The 26,282-nt window shown below is 48.5% G+C and overlaps 1 protein-coding gene and 1 pseudogene across 1 annotated transcript in view; both read right to left on the reverse strand.

Annotated features, from left to right (window-relative positions):
• CDHR3 (cadherin related family member 3) overlaps positions 1 to 26,282 on the reverse strand; it is a 65,105-nt gene that overhangs the window by 25,316 nt on the left and 13,507 nt on the right. The window contains exons 3-8 of the mRNA XM_042915418.1: positions 24,671 to 24,836; positions 21,525 to 21,622; positions 9,263 to 9,357; positions 8,362 to 8,466; positions 3,121 to 3,269; positions 701 to 890 (exon numbers count right to left, since the gene is read on the reverse strand). Of these exons, the coding sequence (XP_042771352.1) occupies positions 701 to 890; positions 3,121 to 3,269; positions 8,362 to 8,466; positions 9,263 to 9,357; positions 21,525 to 21,622; positions 24,671 to 24,836 (803 nt within the window). The remainder of the gene's footprint in view (positions 1 to 700; positions 891 to 3,120; positions 3,270 to 8,361; positions 8,467 to 9,262; positions 9,358 to 21,524; positions 21,623 to 24,670; positions 24,837 to 26,282) is intronic.
• LOC122213620 lies at positions 16,878 to 17,946 on the reverse strand (annotated as a pseudogene).

Raw genomic sequence — 26,282 nt, forward strand, 5'->3', positions numbered from 1 at the left:
ACTCACAAACTATGAGATCATGACCTGAGCTGAAGTCGGACACTCAACCGACGGAGCCACCCAGGAGCCCCAAGGGACCTTATTTTTAACTAACACTGAATAGATTGTGACACAAAGAATAGGTCAAAATGTGCAAAATCACTTGTTTCTGCATTTCCCCCCTTTTGGTTGCCTTTTGTGTATGGGCAATAAGTTGTGTAAGGTGAATTAGATGCTTTGTTTTGTTTTAAGTAAATACTTGGTTTGATTTATTCCTATTCCTGGTGGTGTGTTTCTCTGGGAGCTCCCGGCTACTGATCCTAAGCGTCAAGTATCTATTATAACTGCTAACAGCACCGTCTTGCCACTGGAGGCAATAAATAAAGAAAAGGCACACTCCAGAGAGGGTCTCACAAATCCCCGTGGTACTTTTCACCAAAGAAGGTGAACACGCTATAGAAGAGAGCAAGAATTTTTTTTTTTTTTTTTTTTTGCCAGAGTACAAATGTGGAAGAAGGAATCAATGAAAAAGAAAGAAAATAAAGAGAAGGAAGAAAAAAAGGATCAAGAAAGAAAAACCTATCAACTAAATCAGACACCTCAAGTATGTTGGCTTACGTTCTTGAGACCTGTCCCAGGTGCCCATGATTCTTTGATTCCTGTCAGAGAAGCCACAAGTTTGAGGACCACCAAAGAGGGGAGCCGCCCCGCACGTGACTACCTGAAGGTGAACTTGGTGCACGTAGGAGCGTTGTCATTAATGTCTTCCACAATGAAGGTTATCTGCATGCGATTCTCTTGACCCCCCGAGGGTCTGTCCTTCACCAGAACTTCCAGAGAAATGGTGGGATTTTGTCTTAATTGACCTGCATCTCGGTCTAGCCTGTGGGCCACTTGGATCGTACCGGTCACTAAGGAGGCAAATGCAAGGACATCACTCTTTGGAGACTTGAAGGCGATTGGAATGATCATTGTGATAGGAGGACTGGCTTGCATGGAGAATACCCTTTGTACAAACACGTGTTTACAAACTCATGTAAGTTCCTGGATTAGACATTGATCGGGGTGCTTAGCCTGACCCTTCTAGAACTTTTCACCTCTAACTTCAGGGTTGGGCCCCTGGCAGCTGTTCCTTACCTATAGTTGACCAGACTGGTAGACAGCTGACTCCAGTTTGACCCACTAGTTCTCTTACTGGGGAATGTGTAACAGAGAGACATAAGTCAGGCTAACAGGGGAGTTACAGGTCAGAGACCAGAACTCTAGCTGCGAGGGTGGTCGGGGCAGAGTCGGTTCACACCTTTCCTGTGCTTCATGAGCTACCCAGGGTCCTGCTGATATGTGTCCCCTACCTTTTTTTTTTTTTTTTTTTTTCCTCGAGCTTGGTTTGGCTTGCTTTCATTTCTGTTACTTGCGACCAGAGTCTTTTTTTTTTTTTTACTTTTTTTTTTAACGTTTATTTTTGAGACAGAGAGAGACACAGCATGAATGGGGGGAGGGTCAGAGAGAGGGAGACACAGAATCTGAAACAGGCTCCAGGCTCTGAGCCATCAGCACAGAGCCTGATGCGGGGCTCGAACTCACGGACTTTTTTTTTTTTTAATTTTTTTTTCAGAGTCTTAATAAATACACTCCAAAAACCCACTGTGTTTGTTAAACATTGCATTTGCAATACTAGAGTGAATAGAATTCTAAGCCATGGTTGTTCATCACTATACCATCAGACAAGTGAGGTCCTTGATGACAGGACACTAGAAAGTTTTCAGAGATAGGGCACAATTATTGCCTTGGCCTGCCTCTTCTAGGACCAGACATCCTTTGCTGTAAAGCCTATGTGGCAAATAGCACATTGTGTTTCTGGGATTGTCTGATGCTGGGCTCCACAAAATCATGTAAAGTGAAGTCCTTTGGAAGGATGTGATAGAAGCTTAAGAGGTAGTGTAGCCTAGGAAGGGGGCTCTGGAGCCACAGCCTTTGGTCTGTCTGTATCTCTGCTTCACAACCCACAAGCTGTGAGGCCTTGGACAAGTCACTTACCCTGTCCAAATCTCTCTCTAAGCTTTATTTTCCTCATCTACGAAGTGTGGATTATGATAGCGTATTGGCTTGCTGTGTTGAGTTCTTAAGATGGAATACATGTACATCACCTAGTATATAGCACCTGGTGTATGCTAAGATCCCAATAAAAGATGGCTAACACAGGAGGGGGAAACTCTCCTTCTCCACACTGACATGTTTAGATGGGAAAGTAACTCCCAGCAACCCAGGAGATTGATCTAGATTGATGCAGTCCAACATGGTAACCACTAGCCACATGTGGCTCTTTAGCACTTGAAATGTGGCTAGTCCAAATTGCAATGTGTGGTAAGTACAAAATGCTTTAAAGACTCGGTACAACAAATGATCATGTTAAATATGCCACAAGTAACTCTAAAATATTAGTTACATGTTAATGACAATATTTTGGATGTGTTGGGTTCCATAAAATGCCTTATGAAAGTTCGTTTCGCCTGTTTATTTTTGCTTTTTAAACATGTGGCTACTGAACTTTAAAATTACATATGTGGGCAGGGGCACCTGGGTGGCTCAGTCAGTTAAGCATCCAACTCCTGGTTTTGGCTCAGGTTATGATGTCACAGTTCATGAGTGCGAGCCCTGCATCAAGCTCTGTACTGATGACTCGGAGCCTGCTTGGGATCCTCTCTCTGTCCCCCCCTCTCTGCCCCTCCCTTGCTTGCACTCTGTCTCTCTCTTTTTCTCAAAAGATAAACATTAAAAAAATTACATACGTGGGCTTCCACTCTATTTATTTTGGACATTGCTGGTGTGGATTCTCTTTTCAGAAGACTTCAAGGTACCCTCAGGAGAGTGCACTCATCCATTGTTAGATACCCACCTGCTTCAACGGTGAAGTAGTGATGTGATATAGCCGGCCACCCTGGGGCCCCCATTCAGAGTCCCCGACCCCTCTGCCAGCTGCTTTTAATACACCTATTACCCTGGTAAGTTATAATACTCCAGACAGAAAGGCATGCCCCAGACCAAAAGACAGATAAAATATTTGTAAAACAATCCAAATGGCTAGATTAAAGATGCACAGAAAGGTGAATGAGTGTGTGTGTGTGTGTGTGTGTGACTTACACTGGTTGATCACGAAATAGCTGTTAGCAGTGGTGATGCTGTAGAGAAGGAAGCCGGTAGAACCTTTATCATCAGGGTCCTCAGCTGTGATATTGGCCACAATGGTGCCCGCATCCAGCTCCTCGGGAATCGAGTATACTCGTGCTGGGCTGGAGCAGAAGTACAGCAGACACAGCTAATTTTCAGGGGCACGGGAGGGAGGAGTCTGGGAGGTGGGTATTTTGGTTAGTGCTAAATATAGCACTGAGCTTTTGAACTTGCATCTGCTCGCTCAGAAAGAGAACTCAGCAGCTGAAAGGAGGGGTGGCCGGCTTTTGTATTTCCAGAGCTCGCGTCCCTGTGGATGCGAAGAAAGTGCCACGCTGTTACTGCAACCATTTACAGTGGCCTCGGCCTCTGACTCCTCACACGCTTGATGCCTTTTCAGATCAGCCGGGGCATTAACATCTTTTGCAATAAGGATAGTTGGCCTATCCAGCCATCTTCTCTCCTTCTGCAATTCTTGTGCAAAAGCTCCCTGAATTATTTTACGAAATCCATCTGGACACAATGTCCACAGCTAACAGATTCCTGACTCCCACCCTATGGCTGGCACAGGAAGCTGTGATAATAAACTGCAAACGTTTTTTATTTTTTCTTTGTCTTTTTGGTTATTTTTTTAAATAATTTTTTTTTAGTGTTTATTTTTGAGAGAGGGAGAGAGACAGAGTGAAAGCAGGGGAGGGGCAGAGAGAGAGGGAGACACAGAATCCGAAGCAGGCTCCAGGCTCCGAGCGGTCAGCACAGAGCCCTACACGTGGCTCCAACTCATGAACTGTGAGATCATGACCTGAGCCGAAGTCGGACACTTAACCTACTGAGCCACCCAGGCGCCCCCCCACCCCACCTTTTTTTGCCTGAGGAGGCAGAATTTACACACAGAACTTGTGCACCTTTCTGAGTTGTATTTATCTTAAGGTCAGGTCTCTGAATGCAGGAATGAGCCCCCCTCTGGCAGAAGCCAAGGTCAGTGCACTTGTCCTCCATGGATGACTTCTTACAAGATACCACCAAACCACCAACCCACCAACCCACCCATCTTCCTCAGACCTCCACTGCCTTTGGAAAAGGCTGATAATAAGACAGAGAGGTTCAAGGTTTTAACTACACAACTTGGGTACATTGAGTAATTTTGAATGCACCAAGGAAGGTTTATTGTTTGGAATAACCCTGCAGGAAATCTTTTTGCCAAGGGAAATCATTTCAGTGGGGCAAATAATCACCTCTGATTTACCAGTTTTGTAAGTTAGGATTTTCCCACGTGGGATCTTCCTTTAGAGGGGAACTCTATATCTCAGGTTTAAATGATCGCATTCATTTCATGAGCTCAGAATTTTTCTTCGGTTCTGTCTCATCCTCTCTGTAGGGTAGATGGGACCAGAGGGAAGAGGAAGGAGAGGGATCCTTCAGCCAGCATCAGAGGCAGGCAGAGAGAGGCTGCAACCAGGCTCTCCCTCACCGGGGCTTCTGCCTGAGTCCTGAGCCTGCCCCCCCAACATTCCCAAGGTGACCTCCTGTTGGTGCTCCCCATTGTTGGGGGGACAGTAATCTTGTTTAGGCCAAGAGGCCACCCCAGTGCTCTCCACCTCTCCCCTCCCAATGCCTCATGGAGGCTGCCCATTGATCCATTTACTTGCCTGACCCCCTTCTCAGTGAATCTGGGGGTGGCCTACTGATGGGTCAGGAATAGCTAAGTGGGGTGTGAGGGGCAAGGGGCAGGAAACAAAACCGGAGCCAGAGGGGAGAAGGAGGTAGCCCCAGCTCCCAAAGCCCCTACATCCGTTATGTGAGAGTCCCTGTTTCTAAGGTGTTCTGTTTTTTTCTTTGGTTACTCTGAGTGGGTTCCGTTAACTTCCAACAAAGAGATTGCGAGGACCTCCGTGTACCTTGCCTCTCCTTCTCCACGTGTGGTCACTGCATGGTCCACAGGCTCCCTGGGGATTCTGGATCTGAATGCAGAACTCAGGCCAGCTGCAGACCACTGAATCGAGATCTGCATTTTCACAAGATGCCCAGGGATTTGTATGCACTTTAAAGTTTGAGAAAGAATTCTGGGGCCCCCGGGGTGGCTCAGTCGGTTAAGCGGCCGACTTCAGCTCAGGTCATGATCTCGCGGTCCATGAGTTCGAGCCCCGCATCGTGCTCTGTGCTGACGGCTCAGAGCCTGGAGCCTGTTTCAGATTCTGTGTCTCCCTCTCTCTGACCCTCCCCCGTTCGTGCTCTGTCTCTGTCTCAAAAATAAATAAACGTTAAAAAAATTTTTTTTTAAAAGTTTGAGAAAGAATTGTCGTAAGGAAACAGCAGAGGTGACAACCACAGATAGACAATCTGTCATAGGACAGAGGACACCTTGGGAGGAGAATCTTCTTCCTCCTACCCTCCCTTCTTCCTTCTAAGACAGTGGATCTCAGCTGGGGGTGATTACGTTGGTTGTCACAACTAGGGGGAGGGGCTGCTATTGGCATCTAGGGAGTAGAGGCCAGCGATGTTGCTGAATACCACAGCACACAGGACAGCCCCCCAGGAAGCATCCAGCTCAAAATGTCAACAGCGCAGTTGTTTAAGACACCCTGTTCTGCAGCCCCGTCTGGTCCATGCTGGGCACTCCAGGAAATCCGGTCCCTGTGAAGGGGACCAGTCAGGCTATTGGTGAGTGCAGAGCTCCTCAGGCACACCATTCTCTCCTTTGCTGACCTGATATTGAGGCTGGCAGAAGGCAAAATCTTTGGTTTATTTGGTCTGGGCACCCATGACCCAAGTAGGTATAAAATATCATTGAACATGGAGGTGTTACCCTTAGCCCACAGCTGAGATCTATTCAAGAGCAGCAAAGCCAGGTGTCCCGCAGCCACTGACAGGGTTAAGCTCTGATATCACTTACATTCCCGCACCCTCCTCTGCCATAACACCAGATCACCAGGACCTGGACGAGGGGGAGACAAGGGCCAATGGCCACACTCACAGGGAAGGGCATGAATCCTGGATGGCCTCAGACGGCTTCATCGTTACAAATGACTTTGCGGTAAGTGCATAGAGTATGTGTGCACTGCGAGACCCTAGGTTGAAAAGGACAGTGGGTAAATACAAAAGAAATGGGCAGCAGGGGACAGACTGCCCAAGTCTAAGGTAAAGTGCTCTGCAAAAAACAACAAGCATTGTGCTTGCTATGTAGAGAGTAAATAGAAGTCAAGGACTTTTATAATAACGTGCTCGACTGTAATAATAGCAGAATCCTAGAGTACACATCTGGAGTCCACAAAGCATTCAGATGTTTGTCACCACCCAGGGAGACAATGGTGAGCCGCTTTCAGCAACACAAACAGTACCTGCTTTGGCTGTATTGATTGTAGGACCTCACCAAAGGGTAAAGATAGAAGACTTGTTTCCACATTCCACAGTCCTACGTCACATTCCAATTCCGTGTACTTGAGTCAGTTCGAGGATTGAATTGCGTTAATTCCAAATTAAGTAACTTAATGGGTGGTCCTAGCACTGGTTTTGGGGGGAAAGAAGGGTCATGGCTCACGGGAACCAGAGTCAGGACAGCCACTCTGCCCCCGTGCTTCCAGGGACAGGCTCTCACAGACCCATCCCTACCCACACCCATGGATCGCCATTTGAAACGGAGTGAAATGATTTGTTACAAAATGCTTAAATGGTCACAAAGAGCACGCTATCTGTCTGGAATGGGGCCTACCAGGTGCATTTCCAAAAATGAGAACCAGAGTTCCAGACCTATTTCTGGGGGTCCCTGTAACCAGCCAAGGTCATGTTCTCTTTCTGCTGAGGCCACTTGCTTTATTTTGGAAGACACAGTCCAAACCAGATAGTTCTGCACGTTGGGAGAACTTCTCGTTTTCCCCATTGCGATTCCCTTAGCCTGCTCCCCCACCTCACAGATGGGAAGGTGGGGCGACATTGCAGAACGACAGGGCAACATTGGCTCTGGCCCTGCGGCCGTCACCTGCCTCTGGGGGTTCCTGATAAATCCGCATTGCTGTGTTGGCTAATACTTGAGTCTGAATCCAGGCTGGGATGTCACAGCTATTTATAAACTGCCTGTACTGTGCTCCTGGAGGAACCCATCAGCAGAAATGCATTGCATCATCCTTCTGAGCTTAACCTGGCAACAGACGTTGATGGGAAGCGTTATGTGGGAGTGTATCTGCTGTCGCTCCCTCCACGTTGACATCCGGCAACAGGGCTGCAGACAGTTAGCATCCAGAAGTTTCACAACTGTGGTGTGTTTTGCCAAATGGTAGCAGGTTGGCCTGCGAATGGGGTGGCCTTAATACCTCCCAGTCTCAGAACATTTCTGTAAGCATTCCGTGTAGTTCTGGGGCCCAGTGGCTTTCCGTTGGTGGAGTCTCCTGAGCTGAATTTATTCACAGCCATTAAATCAGTTATTAGCACTTAGCAGGCCGGTGGTTCTGTCAGTTTCCTCGTGGCTGGCTCCGGAACCCGCCTCAGCAACCGGGGCAGGAAGAGTCTGGTAACCAGCAAGCCAAGCTGTTTGCAGGGTCGTATGCTAGCTCAGAATGCCACCTTCCCCTCCTAAACCCCTACCTATGACAGGCTTGGGGCTCCCCTTTATGCCTGGGCTGGTGCAGGCCCATTCCCACAGGCTCCCTGCACCAGACTCACCTCACCTCTGCCGGGTGTAGGAGTTGCCAGATACAGCCACATCTCTTTTCTGGATCCCCCCAGCCCGTGGCGGAAGACACTTAGAGCACCCCACAGTGGGCAGGCCTCCTAAGTATCATCGAAAGAGACCTCTCCTCGGTCAGAGAGGATAACGTTCTACCAGTGGTCTTTATAGAGTCTTGACTGGTGACGCGTGCCCTAGGATTTTGCTATTATTCATGCTGAACAGTCGATTATAAAAGTACCTTTTACACGTGCCCAGTGGCCAGCTGCACTCCAGCAGCACCGTGTCCAGCCCCTCCTCCCTCCCCAGCACACCCACAATCCCTGGTGTGGAGGAAAGAGGAGCCAAGGTGGAAGATGTCAGTCCAGAGGCTCAGGGAGAGAGGACACTGAAGCTCTCAGGTCTCTTGTGTCTCCTCCGGGCCGGGGAGGCCCGGGAGGCTTCCTATCGGGGAACTATCCCTCTGTCTTGTATGAAATGCGTCTGAGAGAGCTGGGCCGCCTGGGAGAGATGATGGCTGTGGCCCATGGAGCCCTGCACGCCCTCAGGCCTACCTGGTAAAGCGAGGGACTTCATCGTTGATGTTCACAATATTCACGTGGAGCGTCGTGGAAGCTTGGAGCCCTTGGCTATCTCTCACTCCAGCAGTGAGGTAGAAACTGGCAGGGAAACATTGCGTGTCAGCGAATCAAGCTTTGCTGACATTACCTTAAAACGGAGTGGGGGGGGGGGGAATGGGGAGGGAAGGAGGGGGAAAGAAGTCTGCTTCTTTCTGGCCACCTTCCTTCACATGCTCACACAGAGTCCGAAATGCCACGCCCACCCTTCTTTCCTCGCCTCTAAAACCCACGCCTCCACTTTTCTCTCACCCCATAGTCCTTATTCCCTGGGGGCTGCTCACGTCTGCCATGTTGCACACTGGATCTCTGCTGTTCCTCACAATATCCCTGCAAACAGGTATCATGTCCATGTGCGGAAACCGAAGTTCCCATGGATTAAGTAACTGGCCTGGTTCTCAGACCAGGCAAGGAGCCAAGAGCCAAACCTGGGTTGGACCCGTGTCACCCTGTGTGTTTGCATCCTCAAACCCTGGTCTCTCCTCACCTCTTTCTTCAGCTGCCTGCTTGCCTCCACCCTGCTGCTGTGATGTCAGAAAACAGCTCTGATGGCAACCTCTCCCAAGCCAGAAAGGCACCTGAGGCAAGCCTCCAGATTCTTGGAGACACATCTCCCACACCTCCATTCTTGTTATCTGGAGATGAAGATTTGGGAGCGGGGAGGAGGCTTTCCAGAGAATTTTATTCCTTCTTTCTTTTGGGGGCTCACTACCCTCTGAACTCAGCAGGAAAGCAGCAAACCGCTCAGGGCCTCCCTCACTGCCCTCAAGCTGCACGATGCATGCTCCTGGACCCTCAGATAAATAGTCCTTCAAGCAAGGTCATTGGCAAAGGCTACCTTCTGTGTCCTGCTTCAAAGTCAAATTCTGTTGTGGAGAAGAGGGTCCCACTAGCAGACAGTCTGAAGTTCACTGAGGGGGATATCAGGAAATACTGAAAAACAAGGAAGCAAAGAATGTAACTAAGAGTACCTATTCATCTTTCCCCTGGAGACTAGTTTGTTCAAATCTCATTTTATATTCTTGGCCCACGGAACATTCCTGATGCATTGGGAGGCAGCCCAATGTATAGTTCTTGGACTTACTGGTTCCTGACTCAAGAAAGCTCTGGATCTGCTGGTCTGAGCCTCTGACCTGAGAAACCACACCCTGAGGAGCTGGTCCCCAGGTCCTGCCTCAATTACAGACGAGTGTAAGGGTGTCCTGTCTATGCCCTCTGCTTCTGAGTCTAGTCTCCCTATCCCTGTTGCCATGTTCTCATGTTTGCTTCTCAGGATGATGTCTGGCTTTCAGTCTAGGTCTTGGCTTTAGCCAACACTGTTTAAACACAGCTACCATGCATTAGGTAATAGGACAAGACTGAAGTAAACACGATCTGGTCTCTACCCTTAAAAGAAATTATGATATAGTGGGGTGCAAAAATGCTCACAAACCTTGTTCACTGAAATGATGGAAGGGAAAAGGGAAGGGACAGGTGGGAGAGAAAAAAGAAAGTTAACAGGGCCTCAAGTCCTAACTGAAAGGTGGTTTGGAGCTATAGAAGGGCTATTTTAGAATCTGATCTCAGGTTTATGGCCACTGGTCAAGTCCTTGCACATCTTGGGGAGTTAAGAGTCTCATCTTTTATGGCTCCCAGTGCCCAGCCCAGCTCTCTTGGTGACTCCCTGCCTACCACCACTCTTTCTATATGGGAACCATCTGCAGGACTAACTACACAGCCCATTAAGGGCCAGCCCATGGGAGGACCACCTCCGTGCTACCCATGGGTGCTCATCAAGACTGCTTCTATGCTCCCATCATGGAGTCAACAAAGCAGACAAAGGACCTGGATCAGAAGAGCTGAGTCCAAGTTCTGGTCCTCACCACAGGATCTGGGACAAGTCCGTTCCTTGCCTATAATATATGGAGAAGACCACCAAGTGCTCCTCCATGTTATTGTGAGGGTTAAATCAGAATGAACACTTGAAAATGTGAAGATCCACAGCAACACTCGAGGCTTACGTGTTTATAGCCATTTGTTCCAAAGGGCTTTAAGGTCTGAAGCTTTCATTATTTCCTAGTAGGATGAGACATGATCTATCCTAAAGGCCTTAGGTCTCTGGATCAAATAATCAGTGGAGATTTTGCAATCAGAGCCACAGCCCCTGAAGTCTAGAATCAAAGGAAACACAGCCAAGGTTTCCAACCTGGCGATTTGCTGTGTCGTGTGATCACAGCTAAGCTCCCCGTAGGAGAGAGAATGCACAGAAAACAGATTAAAGGTCTCATCAGGGGCCAATAGAAGGTTTTTAACCACTTCCCTGACTGCAATAAAACATATTTTTTACACACAAATTAGGAAAGAAAGAAAAGTATTTAAAAAATACCCAATATTAGTCACCTGTAAAGTCCCATCATTTTCACAAATAGCCTTCTGGGTTGTTTTGTTTTGTTTTGTTTTGTTTTGTAAGTAGGCTCCATGCCCAGAATGGAACCCAGCACAGGGGCCAGCACAGGGCTTGAACTCATGACTGTGAGATCAAGACCTGAGCTGAGATCAAGAGTCAGACGCCTAACAAATTGAGCCACCCAGGTGGCCCAATTCTTTTTTTATGCAAACTTATACCCTCCAGAACATTGAGATGATGCTCTAGTCAAAATTACATTCTCTCGTTCTTTTCATTTGTGTCTTGAGCGCTTCCCCATATTCTTAAATCTTATCTTACAGCCTGATTGGTTAATGATGGCACAGCATTCTACTGTAGGGCTTATTTTACTAAGGCTTTCTTGCTGGTTCTTACCCATCTTTAAGGGGAAATATTTGGGCAGCACTGAGGAACGCCCTTCTTCCAGTCCCCAAAATTGTATAAGCAGCTTGGCAGCACTCAAAGGTATGATGTTTAAATCCCAAGCCCCCACCGTCTCTCCAGCTCATAGCCTGGGCAGCAGTTGCCTAGCCCTGCAGCTGTCTGTACACACAGAGCAGTTCTGTGTCTTTGAGCAGAGCCTTCCCTGCAGAGAATCCTCACATACCCATAGATCAGAGGCTCAAGCTGTACGTGACGGGATGGCAGGATTTATAGAGCCATGGGGGGTGTTTACTATGTGCACCTGATTCAAAATGCCTTTCCAATGTGTTTAATGCTCTGGAAGATAGGTCTCCCATTCTGGTGAGTCTCCAATAGCAGAAATTCTCAGGATACAGAGATGATACACACATCCTACTCTCCAAAAGCCGATGGTCAATGGGGGGGAACATAAAAGAAGATGTGAGAGACATGCTCACAGGGAGATAAATATAGGATACGATATGGGAACAGACAAGGGGGACCCAGACCCATTTAGAACATAAGAGTCAAGTGCGGTGGCTCTGGAGCCAGACTGCTGAGTTGGATTCCTGGTTCTACTACTTTCCAGCTGCAAGAGCTTATGCAACAGAGAGTAATAATAATAGGGCATGTCCAACAGGCTATCATGTAAAGTTCTAGAACAGTGCCTGATACATGGTAAGCGCCCAATATAGGTAAACTACTACTGTTGGTTAGAATGTAAGGTCCATTGGGGCGCCTGGGTGGCTCAGTTGGTTGGGCGTCTGACTTCGGCTCAGGTCATGGTCTCGTAGTCCGTGAGTTCGAGCCCCGCGTCGGGCTCTGTGCTGACAGCTCAGAGCCTGGAGCCTGTTTCAGATTCTGTGTCTCCCTCTCTCTCTGCCCCTCCCCCGTTCATGCTCTGTCTCTCTCTGTCTCAAAAATAAATAAACGTTAAAAAATTAAAAAAAAAAAAAAAAGAATGTAAGGTCCATGAGGGGAAGGGCTTCATTTTATTCATTACTATCTCTAGTGTCTGACACATAATAGATGCTCAATAAATTTTTTTCAATCAATAAATATTTGTTAACGGGTGCCTGGGTGGCTCAGTCGGTTAAGCATCCAATCCTTGATTTCAGCTCAGTTCATGATCTCACAGTTCATGGGATCAAGCCCCACATCAGGCTCTGTGCTGACAGCACAGAGCCTACTTGGGATTCGCTCTCTCTTTCTCTCTCTGCCCCTCCTCCCCTCATGCTGTCTCTCTCTCTCTGGGTGTCTCTCTCTCAAAATAAATAAATAAACTTTAAAAAATAAAAATAAATATTTGTTAAATGTTAAATATTGGGGTTTTCCTCTTTCTTATTTCCCATCTAAGACCAGCATTCCCACCCTAAAAAATTTTTAAAGCAGGCGACAACAATGACAAAAATCTTGCCAAACTTCAAAAAAAAAAAATCTGTTTTACTTGGGTAATGCTAGGCTGGAGTATGAAATCTTCCCCAGTCCTGCCCATGTCTGGGCGAGGAGGAAAAACCCAGCAGCAGACAGAAAGCGGTGACGACTGTAGGATCAGGAACGTAGGGAATTACTTTTTCATTTTTATTAAGAGTTTGATTTCCTGGAATCCTGATTTTTTTTTTCTTTTAGCACCAGGCTAATTTCCTTTATCCTTGAACCTACGAGCTTGTGTTAATGGGAATAGCAGGCTTGTACTTAGAAGGGAGATAATATCCATAGACTAAAAATATTGTGTCATGTGGCCATTTGCCAGCAACTCAGCAAAGCTTTCTGTAAAACCTGGCATTCTCTCCCCTTTTTAAAGGCTTGTTTAATCAAAGCTGCTCCCTTGATATTCATTCTTGGAAAACAGAAATTAAATAGAATGAGGACCGATTGCACCCCCTCTCTGCTCCACTACTGGCTAAGAAAAGTCCTGAGTAATCAGATCAATTCGGTTAACAAATGCTTGTCAGACAAGCGCTTCAGTGTCCCCGCTGGGAATATTCCTTTACCACCACCCCAGGCTTCTCTATTTGCAGCCCCTTGGCAGCTACCGTTTGCTCTGGGACACAAAGGCTTCAGTGTGGAAGACAACAGAGCCCGAGCTTCCTGCCCCATTCCCCCTTTATTGTGCCACTAGCATCAGGAGAAAGGAGGGCGGGAGGAAGCTGGCCCAGTTTCCTGAAATGTCAGGCTCCCTAGGGAGAGCTCACCACCTCCGCCTGGGCTCCCTCGCTACAGCTGGAGCCGGAGGCAGATCGGGATCCAACCTGTGCTGGTTTGCGGCCCTCAGTTGCTTTCAGGCCTGCAGTGGAATCAAGTGGGCGAGCATTCAGCCTCTAGTCTCCCAAGAACAGAGCAGTCAACCTCCAGGGGCCAAGTCTCCAGAGGGAAGGAAGGAGCCCTATCCCTCCCAAGTCCAGTAGCTCAGCAAGCCACACGCCCCCAGACCCACCCGGAGGACCAAGGGCGTGTGACACCATCTTCCAAGTGGGCTGTGGCGAGTTATAAATGTGATGCTGCGTGCCTGTGGTATTTTTCAGTGTAAGATGAATATCGTATAAAAAGGCTTGATCCCTGTTCCCCCCCATCCCAGCTCAGAGGTGGGAGGTGGGGGGCAGGAGTGGGAGGGAAGGGTACCTAGGAGGGGGAAAAAAACACCATAAAAATCCTACTGCAAGCCTTTAACATGTCTTGGCTTGTGTGGTATTGTTAGGAGGGTGAGCTAAGTGGGTTATAGGCAAATATTGGAATGTTCTTAAGAAGAGCCATATTTACAAATTCAGAATGCTATAGATGTGTAATCCTTTACTGGTAAAGCTGCCAGCGATCTATCCTCTCATATTCCGTCTTTCTTTTTCCGTAATCAGCCTGGGTCGTACTCTCTGGTTCAGGCTTCACTGATCTTAAGGACAACAGTCCCCGTCCGCTCAAGGAAGTGTCTCTCTCAACATATGAACAGTCACCAGTGGTGATGTATTTGGAAGGGGAATAGTCCAATACCACTGTTTGTTTGTTTTTTTCCTTTCTGGAGCATTTTAACAAGAACCTGGAGTACAACTCATTTTGCAAAGACTTCTGGCAGTGACTCCTGAGTTAGCAGGCAGTTGCCAGGGGGGCACTGAGCAAAGCGGTGTGTGTGTGTCTGTGTGTGTATCTGTGTGTGTGTGTGTGTGTGTGTGTGTGTGTGTGTGTGTGTCTGTGTGTCTGTGTGGTAGGAGTGGAGACATGTGGGAAGCAGGAAGGGCACTGTCACTCGGGACATCAAGGGACAGGACATCAAGGGCAGAATTTGCCAGAACGATATAGAAGGGAATGGGCAGGAGTTGGGCCGGGAGATCTCAGTTCTCACTAGAGTTACGGGGCCCAGGCAAAGGTCTCAGCTCGTCCAGAAACAAGGGGCCGCTCGAAGCACCTGAAAAGTCCCAGCCAGAGGGCCCTGGCATAAACGACCACTTTATTCCCAGGAAGATGGAAAGACACAGCTTGCTGCCACTTCTCAGAGCCATGTGCAAGATGGAGGCGGGGAGAGAATTACTTCCTCTGTTGCCCTCCTGGTGGCCCAGCCAGTAGCAAGGTTATTGCTCTTTTAATTTAATCCTTTGTCTGCCCTGGTGAAGACAAAGCACATTTCACTTTATGCAAAAGTCCTTCCCTAATGGAAAGGCCAAGAGAAAGCTCCTTAATGGAGGAATTGCTGCTCTACATCACTTTGCCTCCAGCTGCGAAACTGATTAACGTCCTCAGAGTCTCCGAGGAGGCTTTGCTGCAGTCACGGTGGCCATTTCCGAGCAGAGGGGGAGGTGGAGCGTGGGAGTTGGGTGGGAGGGGGTTGGATCTCATTGAACCTCCTTCAAGAAGTAGAGACAGGGCTGGGGGAGGGGGCCCAGAGGAGAAATGCCAGGAAATGGAGTTATTCACATACACACCACTCTGAGCCCAGTATTAACGCGTGCCTCTGAGCGTGCTCCACCTGTACCCCATCACGACACAGAAGGTGCATGGGGAGGGGGAGCTGAAGCTGGATCCAGGCCTGTGCCAAACAACACAAGCCACCAGCCACCGGCACCTGCGACTATTGAGCATTTTCAATGTGGCTGGTCTGAAAGGAGGTGAGCTGTAAGTATAAAGGACACAATGAGTCCAAAGACCCACTATAAGCAAAGGATGTAAAATATCTCATGAATTGGGGCGCCTGGGTGGCTCAGTTGGTTAGGCGTCCGACTTCGGCTCAGGTCACGATCTCACGGTCCGTGAGTTCGAGCCCCACGTCGGGCTCTGTGCTGATAGCTCAGAGCCTGGAGCCTGCTTCGGGTTCTGTGTCTCCCTCTCTCTCTGCCCCTCCCCTGCTCATGCTCTGTCTCTCTCTGTCTCAAAAATAAATTACAAAAACATTAAAAGATATCTCATGAATCGTTTTTATGTTGATTATGGGTTAGAAACGATAGTAGTTTGTGTATGAGTATTTAAAATGTAAGAAGTATATTAAAATTAATTTCACCTATTTTGTTCTACCTTTTCAATGTGGCTACTAGAACATTTAAAATGACACACACCACAGTCATTTCTGGCCCACATGCCAGCTGTATTGGGCGGTGCTGGCCCAAACAATGTACAACATGCTATTAAAATTTCCTTAAAAAGGCAGGAGCAAATGCCAGAGGTCTCTGCACTAGCCTGCACTTGTATGTTACCTGTGATACACTTTCAGTTCATTAAGCTGCATAGAGGTTGCAGGATTTGTCATTTTAAGGGAGTTGGGGTTCCGGAGCTGTCCTAGAGCTATTTTTTAATCCGTTCTTCCTCCTCAGGAGTTCCCACCAGCAAGGCAACTCCTTGGAACCCATCAGGTAAGATGATAGGCACAAACCAACCCAGGGTGGCTTCATGCACATGCTTGGGTATCTTGTTTTTGTTTTTGTTTTGTTTCTTGTGGGAAGTCGTGTATTTTAGTCATCACTCGGGCAATCTGAAATGGCCCCCTTCTCCCTGAGCCCCTACCATTGATTATTCACCACTGATAAGTCTGACCTCTTTTACCTTTTGATCACATTATAGACCACAGTCACCAAACAGAAAATACCACATCATGTATTGAAGGGAGTGGAGGTCACATAATTGTCTTGCGGATCACATCTTCGCCAGGTAGATGGTTTGCTGCGTGATGATGGCAGGGGAGTGGCCAGTTTGGGGGCAGGGGGGCGGAGGGGTCTCAGCCATCCCCTTTTAGACTCTTCCCTCTGAAGTGCCCTTCCAGCCAGCACCACAGCAGTCTGCATGTGAGGCACATCTTCTAGGTGCTCAGTGCAATGACCAGCCATCAGGTACTTTGAAATATCAACCCCTAGTTCGTTCAGACCATTGCAGTACCGACCCAGTGCCCCTAACAACAGGATCCCCTCTGATTATGGTTCATGATACCATTTCTTTCTTTCTTTTTTTTTCTTAATTTATTTCTTTTGAGAGAGAGAGAGGGCACAAGCAGGAGAGGGGCAATGAAGGGGGGCAGAGGAAGCAGGCTCCAAGCTGTAAGTACAGAGCCCACGCAGGGCTCCATCCCAGGAACTGTGAGATTGACCTGAGCCGAAATCAAGGGTCAGATGCTTAAGCCACCCAGGCTCTACATGATACCGTTTCTTAAAACATGCCCTTCTGGAGACCTGTTTTAGGATGGGTTCCCAAATGCACAGGACTCCTGGACAGCAAGGTTGTAATTGGCACCCTTCCCATCTTTATAGGTGCCGGTCACTATCCATCCAGTCTTGCCCACTGCATGGTTCTCCCCATGAACGCTGGACCGTCCAGTACTCAGTGTCATGGTTGACATCCCAGCCGGCCAAGAAAATGACACAGTTTACGTAGGCCCTGTCTGGGTTCTCGACATAGATGCTGCCTATGTAGTTAGCCGTCTTCTCTGTCGCCCTTGTACTGCAGCCGATTGGCCTTTGGTGTAGATTTCTGCCAACATCTCTCTTCTGGAGAGGGAGCCATAGTCGCCAACCTATTTGAGGGTGTAGTTCTGGACGGCATGGCTGTCTTTGAGTTCCGTGCAGGTTCCACATTGGTTAAGCTCCTGGTCATTGTCATACTCCCAGTCCTTGGCCTGGTAGCTGTTGCAGGCCTCGTCAGGGATGCCTTGCCGGTGGGCGTACCCCCACACCTGCAGGTCGTCACCCCTGCGCAGGAACCCAGGTTGCAAGCGTCCTTGCAAGGGTCCTTTACAGGCTGTGCTGCCAGCATGGGGACGGTGGGGGGTGGTGCAGGGAGCACGCCCCCTTCCTCTTGCTGTGGATCCTACCCGCCATCCTGGCTGTGGTGCTGCCATGCACCTGGCAGGCACCACAGTATGGGGGGATGGTCCGGCCCCCTGGGGACACTGGCATAGTTGACCCTATCCACGTTGCTCCAGTCCCAGCTCTTGGGTAGATCTGACAAGGACAGGTGCTCATGAGGCCAAGGCTGTGTCCTGCGCCCCGGCTTGGACAGCTGGTCCCTCTGCGGGGGTTGGTGGCAGCTCCCGACCAACTGAAGTGGGGCCAGGCCAGCGTGCCTCCCTCCCCCCGATGTCACCCCCCCCCTCCTGGCAGCATGGGCAGCAGCAGTCACAGCCGCAGCCCGGACAGTGCCAGAGCTCCCGGCTCTACTTTGGTGTTCCATTAAAGCCCGTGCTTGCTTCTTCAGTTCTGTGGTCCTCAAAGAGTACAATGTCAGAATCACCTGAGCGGTTTGTATTCCAGGAGTCCATGGTTTTTTTTTTTTTTTTTTTTTTTTTTTTTAACATTTATTTATTTTTGGGACAGAGAGAGACAGCGCATGAACGGGGGAGGGGCAGAGAGAGAGGGAGACACAGAATCAGAAACAGGCTCCAGGCTCTGAGCCATCAGCCCAGAGCCCGACGCGGGGCTCGAACTCACGGACCGCGAGATCGTGACCTGAGCTGAAGTCGGACGCTCAACCGACTGAGCCACCCAGGCGCCCCAGTCCATGGTTTTTTAAAAGCAGCCTGCAAATATTCTCACGCAGGGACCGGAACGCCTTCTGAGAAACCATCCCAGCCTCTCTAACCAGAAGACTCCCCCTGGGGTATTTGGCAAAGTTGCAGATTCCCAGGCCCATCCCAGACCCACAGGATGGGAAACTTGGAGAGATACTTGGGAAATTTGGGAAAACATGCCCATGGTTTTCAGCCCTGGCTGTTCAAGAGATTCACCTGGGGGCTTGCAAAGCCTGATGCCTGGATCACACCCCAGGACAGTCACATCTGACTCTCGGCAGAGTGGGACCCAGATATCTGTTGTTTTTTTAGGTTCCTCTTCTGGTTTTAATTTACAGCCAAAGTTAAGAGGCACAGGTTCGGTGAATAGTAAATTAACCCATCTCCTTTCTCCTTATATAGAGCAAATATGTCGTTTAGTACCTCCAGAGCGTCCAGAATAAAAAGTCTAAGTACAAAGGCCGTGCTGTGTCACTTCTTGAACTGCTATTCCTTTCCAATCTGAGAAAGGGTTCTTTCTACATCATGCTCACTGCTTCTGCAGGCTGGAACATTCTGCGCAGCTGTTAGTTCTAGTGCAGGTGTTAAATACTTCACTAACACTTTCTGCTGCACTTGAAGGGCCCCCTCCCGCAAATAACTCCTAAGCACACTGTGGAAGCTATGGGTGCAGCTAGTTCCAGGCCCCCAGCCCCTGCGGCTGAGCTCAGACCTCTTTGGATGGCACTACATATTCTTTTAAGGGAACAACGCCTGCTGCATTTGTTACCCACCTGGCTGCTTCCCTTGCTCTGAAAGCATAACAACCTGATCCAGGAGGGGTTTTTACTTTATTTTTTTAATGTTTATTTATTTATTTTGAGAGAGAGAGACAGAGACAGAGACAGAGCATAAGCAGGGGAGGGGCAGAGAGAGAGGGAGACACAGAATCTGAAGCAGGCTCCAGGCTCCAAGTGGTCAGCACAGAGCCTGACGTGGGGCTCGAACCCACAAACTGTGAGATCATGACCTGAGCTGAAATGAGCCTACCCAGGTGCCCCAGGAGGTGTTTTTAAAGGGACTGCTATGGCCTTATTCCCTCTGTATAATTTGGAAAGATCTATTAAGGATGGGGATTTAAAAATAAACCCTTTTCTTGGCAGTCGGAGAGTCCTTCCACTTTGCCCCCACTGCATCTTTATAGCAATTATCTTGTTGAATTATAATGATTTGGTGTGTGCACGAATGTCTCCCACCCAGACTCTAAACTTCTTGAGGTACAAAGATGTGTGTTACTCATCTTTGAGTCCATAGTATCTAATAGAAAGCCGGGCACATAGTGGATTCTTGGTAAATGTTGAAATGAATTAAATGTATAAATGAGGTACTATAATTTGGGTTGCCGACCCATCTGAAATCCTTTTTCCCTTGGTCACCATCAAGCCACAGTGCCCGTAGGACACAGCTCTGGCCAGTGAGGAGTAAACAGAAGTCCTCTGGTTAGGGGCTCCAGAAGCGTCTTTGTTTTCCTACCAAAAAAGGTACAGGCTGGGCTGGCCTGCTCCCTTCACCCTGTACCCCTTCCTGCTTTTTTTTTCTTCTTCCTGCCTGGAACTTAAAGGTAAAGCCTGGAGGTACAGCAGCCATCTTGTAATCATGAGGCAAATAGAAAGAGGACAAAACCAACATACTCTGGGTGAAAGAACAGAAAGATAGAAAGATAGAAAGAGCCCAGGTTTCTGATGGCAGTAGATGAGCCAGCCCTGGACTGCCTGCCTGCCTCTGGGCTTCTTATGGGAGGAAAAACAAAATCCCACATCCACCACTGTGATTAAGTTTTCTGTTGTTTTCAGACCAACACATTTATAACTTACATAGCAAGTATGTTACTCATAAGTATGCATTTAAAGCACCTAGTGTGGCTCTTAGCACATAGTAGGGATCCATTAAGTGTTTGCATATTCCAGGTATTCATGCAAATAGAATCTTGAATAAATTATTTTGGGGGGACAGAAGGGTCATCTTCTGATAATAACAGTCTATTCTGTAACTTAAGATGTGCCCACTAATCTTAAAACAGCTTTGTTTCAGACCCTGCCGACTGTATCATATTAGTGCTTGAGGTTATACCCAAGGCTTGCTTCCTCGCTTCCTCGTGTTAGAAAAAGTAGCCCTGTTGAGGCTGCAAATCACGTAGCAAACAGCCGAAACAGCCTCCCGGTGTTACCAGTTCCCCGAGTGTCATATTTCAAGCGCTCGCTTCTCTGTAAGGTGGGATTTGCCAGAGCAATGCCTGCTCCAAGGTTAGCTGGCTGGCTGGCTGGCTCTGGTTCTTTTTTTTCCGACCTGGGCTGCCCAGCTGCAGGGCGCACAAGCTACTTCAGGGGACAGAGCTGGGAGCCAAAGCATCCCTGTCCCGGGGACACGCTGAGAAGCTCCTTCGCCCAAAGGTTAGCATTTACAAGAGCTCCACCGGCAGCTGTCTTTAAGGGAGTGGATTTAAAAGGGAGAGAAGCAAGATCTCAGACTGAACCGTGAGGGAAGGTTCCAGGGCCTAGACTCTGGTTTTTCTCTGTGGGATTCCTCCTGTTCTTTGGAATTTCTGGGACTCTTTTTTCTTTTTTTTTTTTTTTAACTTGGCTCCAAACAGCTTGACCTCATCTCTTGAAAACAAGTGTTAATGCCGACCTTTGGGATACACATTTTCCACTTACTTTTAAAAGAATATAGCTGGGAGTGTGGGGGGAGTGCCTGGGTGGCTCAGTCAGTTGGGCATCCGACTTTGGCTCATGTCATGATCTCACCGTTCGTGGGTTCAAGCCCCGCATCGGGCTCTGTGCTGACAGCTCAGAGCCTGGAGCCTGCTTCAGATTCTGTGTCTCCCTCTCTGTCTCTGCCCCTCACACTCTGTCTCCCTCAAAAATAAATAAACATTAAAAAAATGTTTAAAGAATATGGCTGGATTTGTATTAACTTAGAATTTAAAAATACTGAGCAGTTTTAATATGCCAGGCACTTGTGCTAAGTGGCTTTATGTGCATGATTTAATACTTACAGTCCCCCAGCTGTGGAAGGTGCTATTGTTCTTCCATTTTTATAGAGGAAGAAATGGAAGCTCAGAGAGGTTAAGAACTCGTCTAAGATCACACAGGGCCATGAATCTTATCCGGGGTATCCAGAGCTCCCTCATCCATTCCAACACCCCCTGTACTCTATGCTATGAACAGCACAGTCCTCCCATATCACTGCCCCAACGGCCCCCCACCGCAGGCCGAGGCTCCAGGCTCCTGGGTCAAAGGCAGCTTGGAGAAGCCCTTCTTGTTTAACAAGGAGACTTACACTGAGGGGTATGCTTCGGTTTGTGTCTTCTGGATCGAAGGCCTCCACCTGATAAACGAATCCAGGATTTGCTCCTTCCACTATGTACAGGTCTAGACCTATATTGGCGTCCAGAGTGGAAGAAGACACATTGTATTAGACAAAGCAAATGAGGAATTATGAAACCGGGACAGCCGTACATGGCCGAAGGGAACCGAGTGCACCTGCATCGTGGGAAAGGCGGACGCGGTGACGGAGGCGGTGAGTAAGCCCACCGGCCGGCGGGCACGAGCGGACCGCTTATGGGAATTTATAATGTGCTTGGTGGCCAAGCTGGCAGCACCTCTCCCCACCTTTCCTTTGCTGAGAGGTGACCTTGGGGAGGAGCCTCCTGCAAGAGGCTGGTTCCTGATCCACTCTCACGTGCAAATTCCTCTGAAACCTAACCAAGGTCACCTCCTGAAGTGAACTTAGCATGTCAGCTGAAATGAATGATGTGCAGAAGGAATAAGGGAGGGAGAGGGCTGCGGAAGCTCAGGGAGGGGACCAGAAATTGGTTTCATGTACTTCAGAGTTTTCGCAGCCAGGGGGAACCAGCCCCTTGGCCCCGCCAGCCTTGCCTAGGGGTATCTCTCTCTCTGAGAACCCGTCCTTCTGAGAAAGGGCTGAGAACGCGCACATCCACTCACTCTTTGGAGGTATCGTGGTGAGGACTTATGTTTTCTCCCTTATCTTCATAACACTCTGTAAGGAGGTATTGTAATTATCTCTACTTTACAAATGAGGGAACGGGCTCCGGGAAGTGATGGGGCTGTCTCAGCTAGGAAGGAGGTGAGGGCATAAAAATTCAAACCCAGTCCACCTTCCATCGGAGCTCCAGCTCCCATTCACCTTCGTCACTGCTCGTGCTTCCCTTCAAGTCAGTATTTACTGAGTTCTCACTACTGCAACAGACACATATCCATCTATGCATTGGGAAGGCAGCAGTTCCCCAAACCCAAAGCCCTGCTCTCACCGGGCTTCCATTATAGTGGAAAGATCCAGACAAAGGAAATGAGCAAAATATGTGAATGTTACGGAGAGACGTCACGGGGAAAATCAGGGAATGGCGTGTTGTGGGTTGGGTTCCAACGTGAAATGGAGTGGTTGTGGAAGGTTCATGGACACTTGAGTCAAGATTCTTAAAGAAATGAGGTGCTGCCATAAATATGGGGGAGGGGCAGAGAGTAAATGCAGACGCTGACTCTGACAGGTGGTGCCTGGGGCACTGACAGTCCGGTGAGGAGGCCGGGACTGCCATAGCAGAGGAGTAGCAGGAAATGTGTGGGAGAGGACATGGTGGAGGCTGGAGCAATCTTGCCAGTTTGGATTGCCTTAAGGAGTCTCTGGCTCTCATTTTAAGGGAGATGAGAAGTTCCTGTAGGTTTTTAAGCAGAGGGGTGCCTTGATTTAACTGATATTTCCCAAGATCCTTCTGGCTGCTATGCGGAGAACAGATTGGCAGGGGCTAGGGCAGAGCAGGGAGACCAGTTAGCCGGCCACTGCAATAAGCCATGCAGTCATGTATGGTGACACTTGACCGGTGCCTTGTGCCATGGTGGTAGTGACAGGATGCCAGGCAGCGGTCAGACTGCATGGACTTGGAAGTGGCAAGATTTCCCAATGGTTTTGATGTTGGGTATGAAGGAGAGAGGAGTCATGGCTGACTTTGAAGTTTTGGTCCAAGCAACTGGAATGCTGGAGGTGCCATTAGCTAAGAGGGGAAAGACAGGAGAAGCAGATTTTGGGGGGTGGGGGGTGGGGGGGGTCAGGAGTGGAGTGGGAGCTGAGGGTTTGGTTTGGGGGCATGTCAAGTTGTAAATGTCACGTTATGACACTGATTCCAATGTGGGGCAGATTTTGTATACCACCAAGCAATCCTCTGACACTAGCTGGCAGTTCTACAATTCGACTCAATTCTGATACTATCTACCCAGAGACAGCATTCAGATTCCACAGGCCAAGAACTCAGTCCCACGAGACATGTCCACCACCACCCCCACCCCATCCCCGCCACTTCAGATGTCAATTTCCAGTTCAGGTTGTCATCTGTTCTTCTGACCCACAAGCTGTAAGTCTGAGTTTCCCACCATCCCCTCTTGGGGTTTGGTGAATTTGCTAGAGGGGATCACATGACTCGGAAATATTTTACTTACTAGATTACTGGCTTATTGCAAAAGGCTATAACTCAAGAACAGATAGATATAAGAGATGCATAGGGTATGATATGTGGAAAAGGGCACAGAGCGTCTATGCTCTCTGGGTACACCACTCTCCAGGAAGAGAGAGTTTGTTCACCAACCTGGAAGCTTTGCCAACCCCACCCTTTTGTGGTTTTATGGAGGCTTGATTACAAAGGCATGGCTGATTACATCATTGGCCATTGGTGATTGAGCTCAGTCTCCACCCCCCTTCCCTCCACAGAGGTGGGGACAAAGTGGAGGATGGGAGTCAGAGTTGCAACCTTCTAATCACATGGTTGGCTCCACTGGCCAACCTACTTAGGTTTGGGTGACCTGGGGACATTCCAAAAGTCACCTCACAGTATCCCAGATGCCTACTAGACATGGCAGATGGAGATATCAGGTAAGATGGCTAGATGTTTGAGTCAGGGGTTCAGAGGAGAAGACTGGACTAAAATGGAGGTTGTCAGTATGGATGGCATTCAAAGGCATGAGCATGGGCAAGATTATGCAGGAAGTTACCCTATGCTCCAGTCCTTTATATTGTCCCTGCTCTGTAGCAGACAGTCACACACTGCCCTCCAGGCCTCCATGGGGAGAATTAACAAGCGAGTCAATGACCGCAGCACACGGTGATGAGTCTCTGATGGGCTCGAACCAGCTTCCTCCAGAATGATCCACTTGAGGTCTCAGAGTATCAGTTTCCTCCCCAGGTCTGAGAGATTCCCAAGAGAAGCGACAGAGGTGAGGGGCTTTGTAAATCGTTGGGCATCATTATTGGGAGTCCTGTGCTGGAGGACATTTCATTTATTCCCTGCTCATTAAGCAGATGCCTTTTCCAGGGAAACAGCTGCTTGTTTACTTACTTGTCTGCTTTGCTCAGCCCCCCCAGGGTCCTCCCCTGTGCCACCGTCTGGCCGTACCGCACACCCCAGTGTATCTTACCTTTTGCCAAGTTGCCTTGAAACTCAGGCGGCTCGTTCACATCTGTTACCTGGACGGTCAGGATCTGTAGGTCAGTGACACCAACGTCATCCTTAACATAAATCTGCAACTCAAATATGTTTGGTTCCATTTCAAAGTCTAGTTGTTCCTTCCCACTGGTGACAACCTAAAAGCAAATGCAGAATTCTTAGTAACCCTGTGGAAGAAGATATGTTTGGTATGCATGCATTTTGCAAAGGGATGTTACTAGGAAGGAAACAACCAGCATCCTTTCCCTCACTGTCAAAGGAAGGGGTTGTTTTTCCTTAGTCCGTCCAACAGAAGCCCCATGACACTCCACTAAAGGGGCTCCTGCATGTGATGCCACTCTTCCTGGGAAAGAAAAATATTTAGGTGACATCCTGGTTCCATCCACTGGAGATGGAAAGCCAGGAGTTAAAACCCTGCCTGTCACTACTTGGGGTTGGCGCCTAGACAAGTCTACTCTGAATGTAGTTAGGTTTTCTGACACTGTACTTTCCTGTGATTGCTGTTAAGTTGCATCTTGGCGTAGCATGCCATGCTAACTTTCCCAAGGCCATGTCCAAGAGTAAACAAGGGAAGGATACATCTGCAGAAATAAGGAACAATATATACTTATATCAACACCCTGTTAGTGTTTTTGTACATTTCCACACATCCTTCCACTATTGGAAACTTGTCCTCTGAATTATGTTTTGGAAATGTGGGAGGGATACCAAGAACCAGGGATAGAGAGACATCACCAGAATCATCAGCAGGAACCCGGGAAGTCCATGATGGGAGGGTTCTGCTGAGGCTAACTGGAGGCCAGCTGGTGACCTCTCATGTCTACATGCACACTCCTGCCACCAGCTCAGACCACGGAGTGCCCAGAGTCCTTTCGGACATTTCATAAATGTCTTAATTATCCTAATGGAACCTTTTGGTTGTTAATACGAATGGGGCCAGGCAGGCATTCAGTATCCTGTCGTGAGGAGAGCACTTAGTTCCAATCTCGCTTTCATGGCTGAACTTTGGTGTGACCTTGGGGAAGTCCTGTACCTTTCCCTGATTTTGCTTCCACATGATTATAAGTAGGTAAATAATCCTCGCCCTAGTTAAACAGGTGAGGTATAAGACAGGATATTATAACAAAGAATAGGGGGCAGAGTTCATTGTGAGCCGTGTTTAGCCAGGGAAGGCTTCATGAAGGCGGCTATGGGTTTCATGTTTGACTTTGCAAGATCTGGGCTGCAGATCTGGGCTGGTTGAGTGAAGACAGCCACAGATGGGAATGAGTACATGCAGTGGAGGGAGAAAGTGTGGAGGAGGGCTGAGAGAGACAAAGATGTAGTCTTGTCACTACTGTGAGCAGGGGTCAGCCTGGTGCCCACGTATGTAGAGATGACCTGTCTCTGCGTCTGATGCCTGTAAGGAGAGAGGCAGCATAAGCGAGGCGTCCAGAGCATAGACTCTGGAGCCAGGCTGACTGGCTTTAAAGCCCAGTCTTCCCATTCCTTAACCCATCTGTGCCTCCATTTCCCGATCTGTAAAATGGGGACATTAAGAGCATCTACTTTAGAGGGTTGTTGTAAGGATGAAATGAGTGAAG

The sequence above is a fragment of the Panthera leo genome, chromosome A2, assembly GCF_018350215.1.
Source record: "Panthera leo isolate Ple1 chromosome A2, P.leo_Ple1_pat1.1, whole genome shotgun sequence".
NCBI classification, from domain to species: domain Eukaryota; kingdom Metazoa; phylum Chordata; class Mammalia; order Carnivora; family Felidae; genus Panthera; species Panthera leo.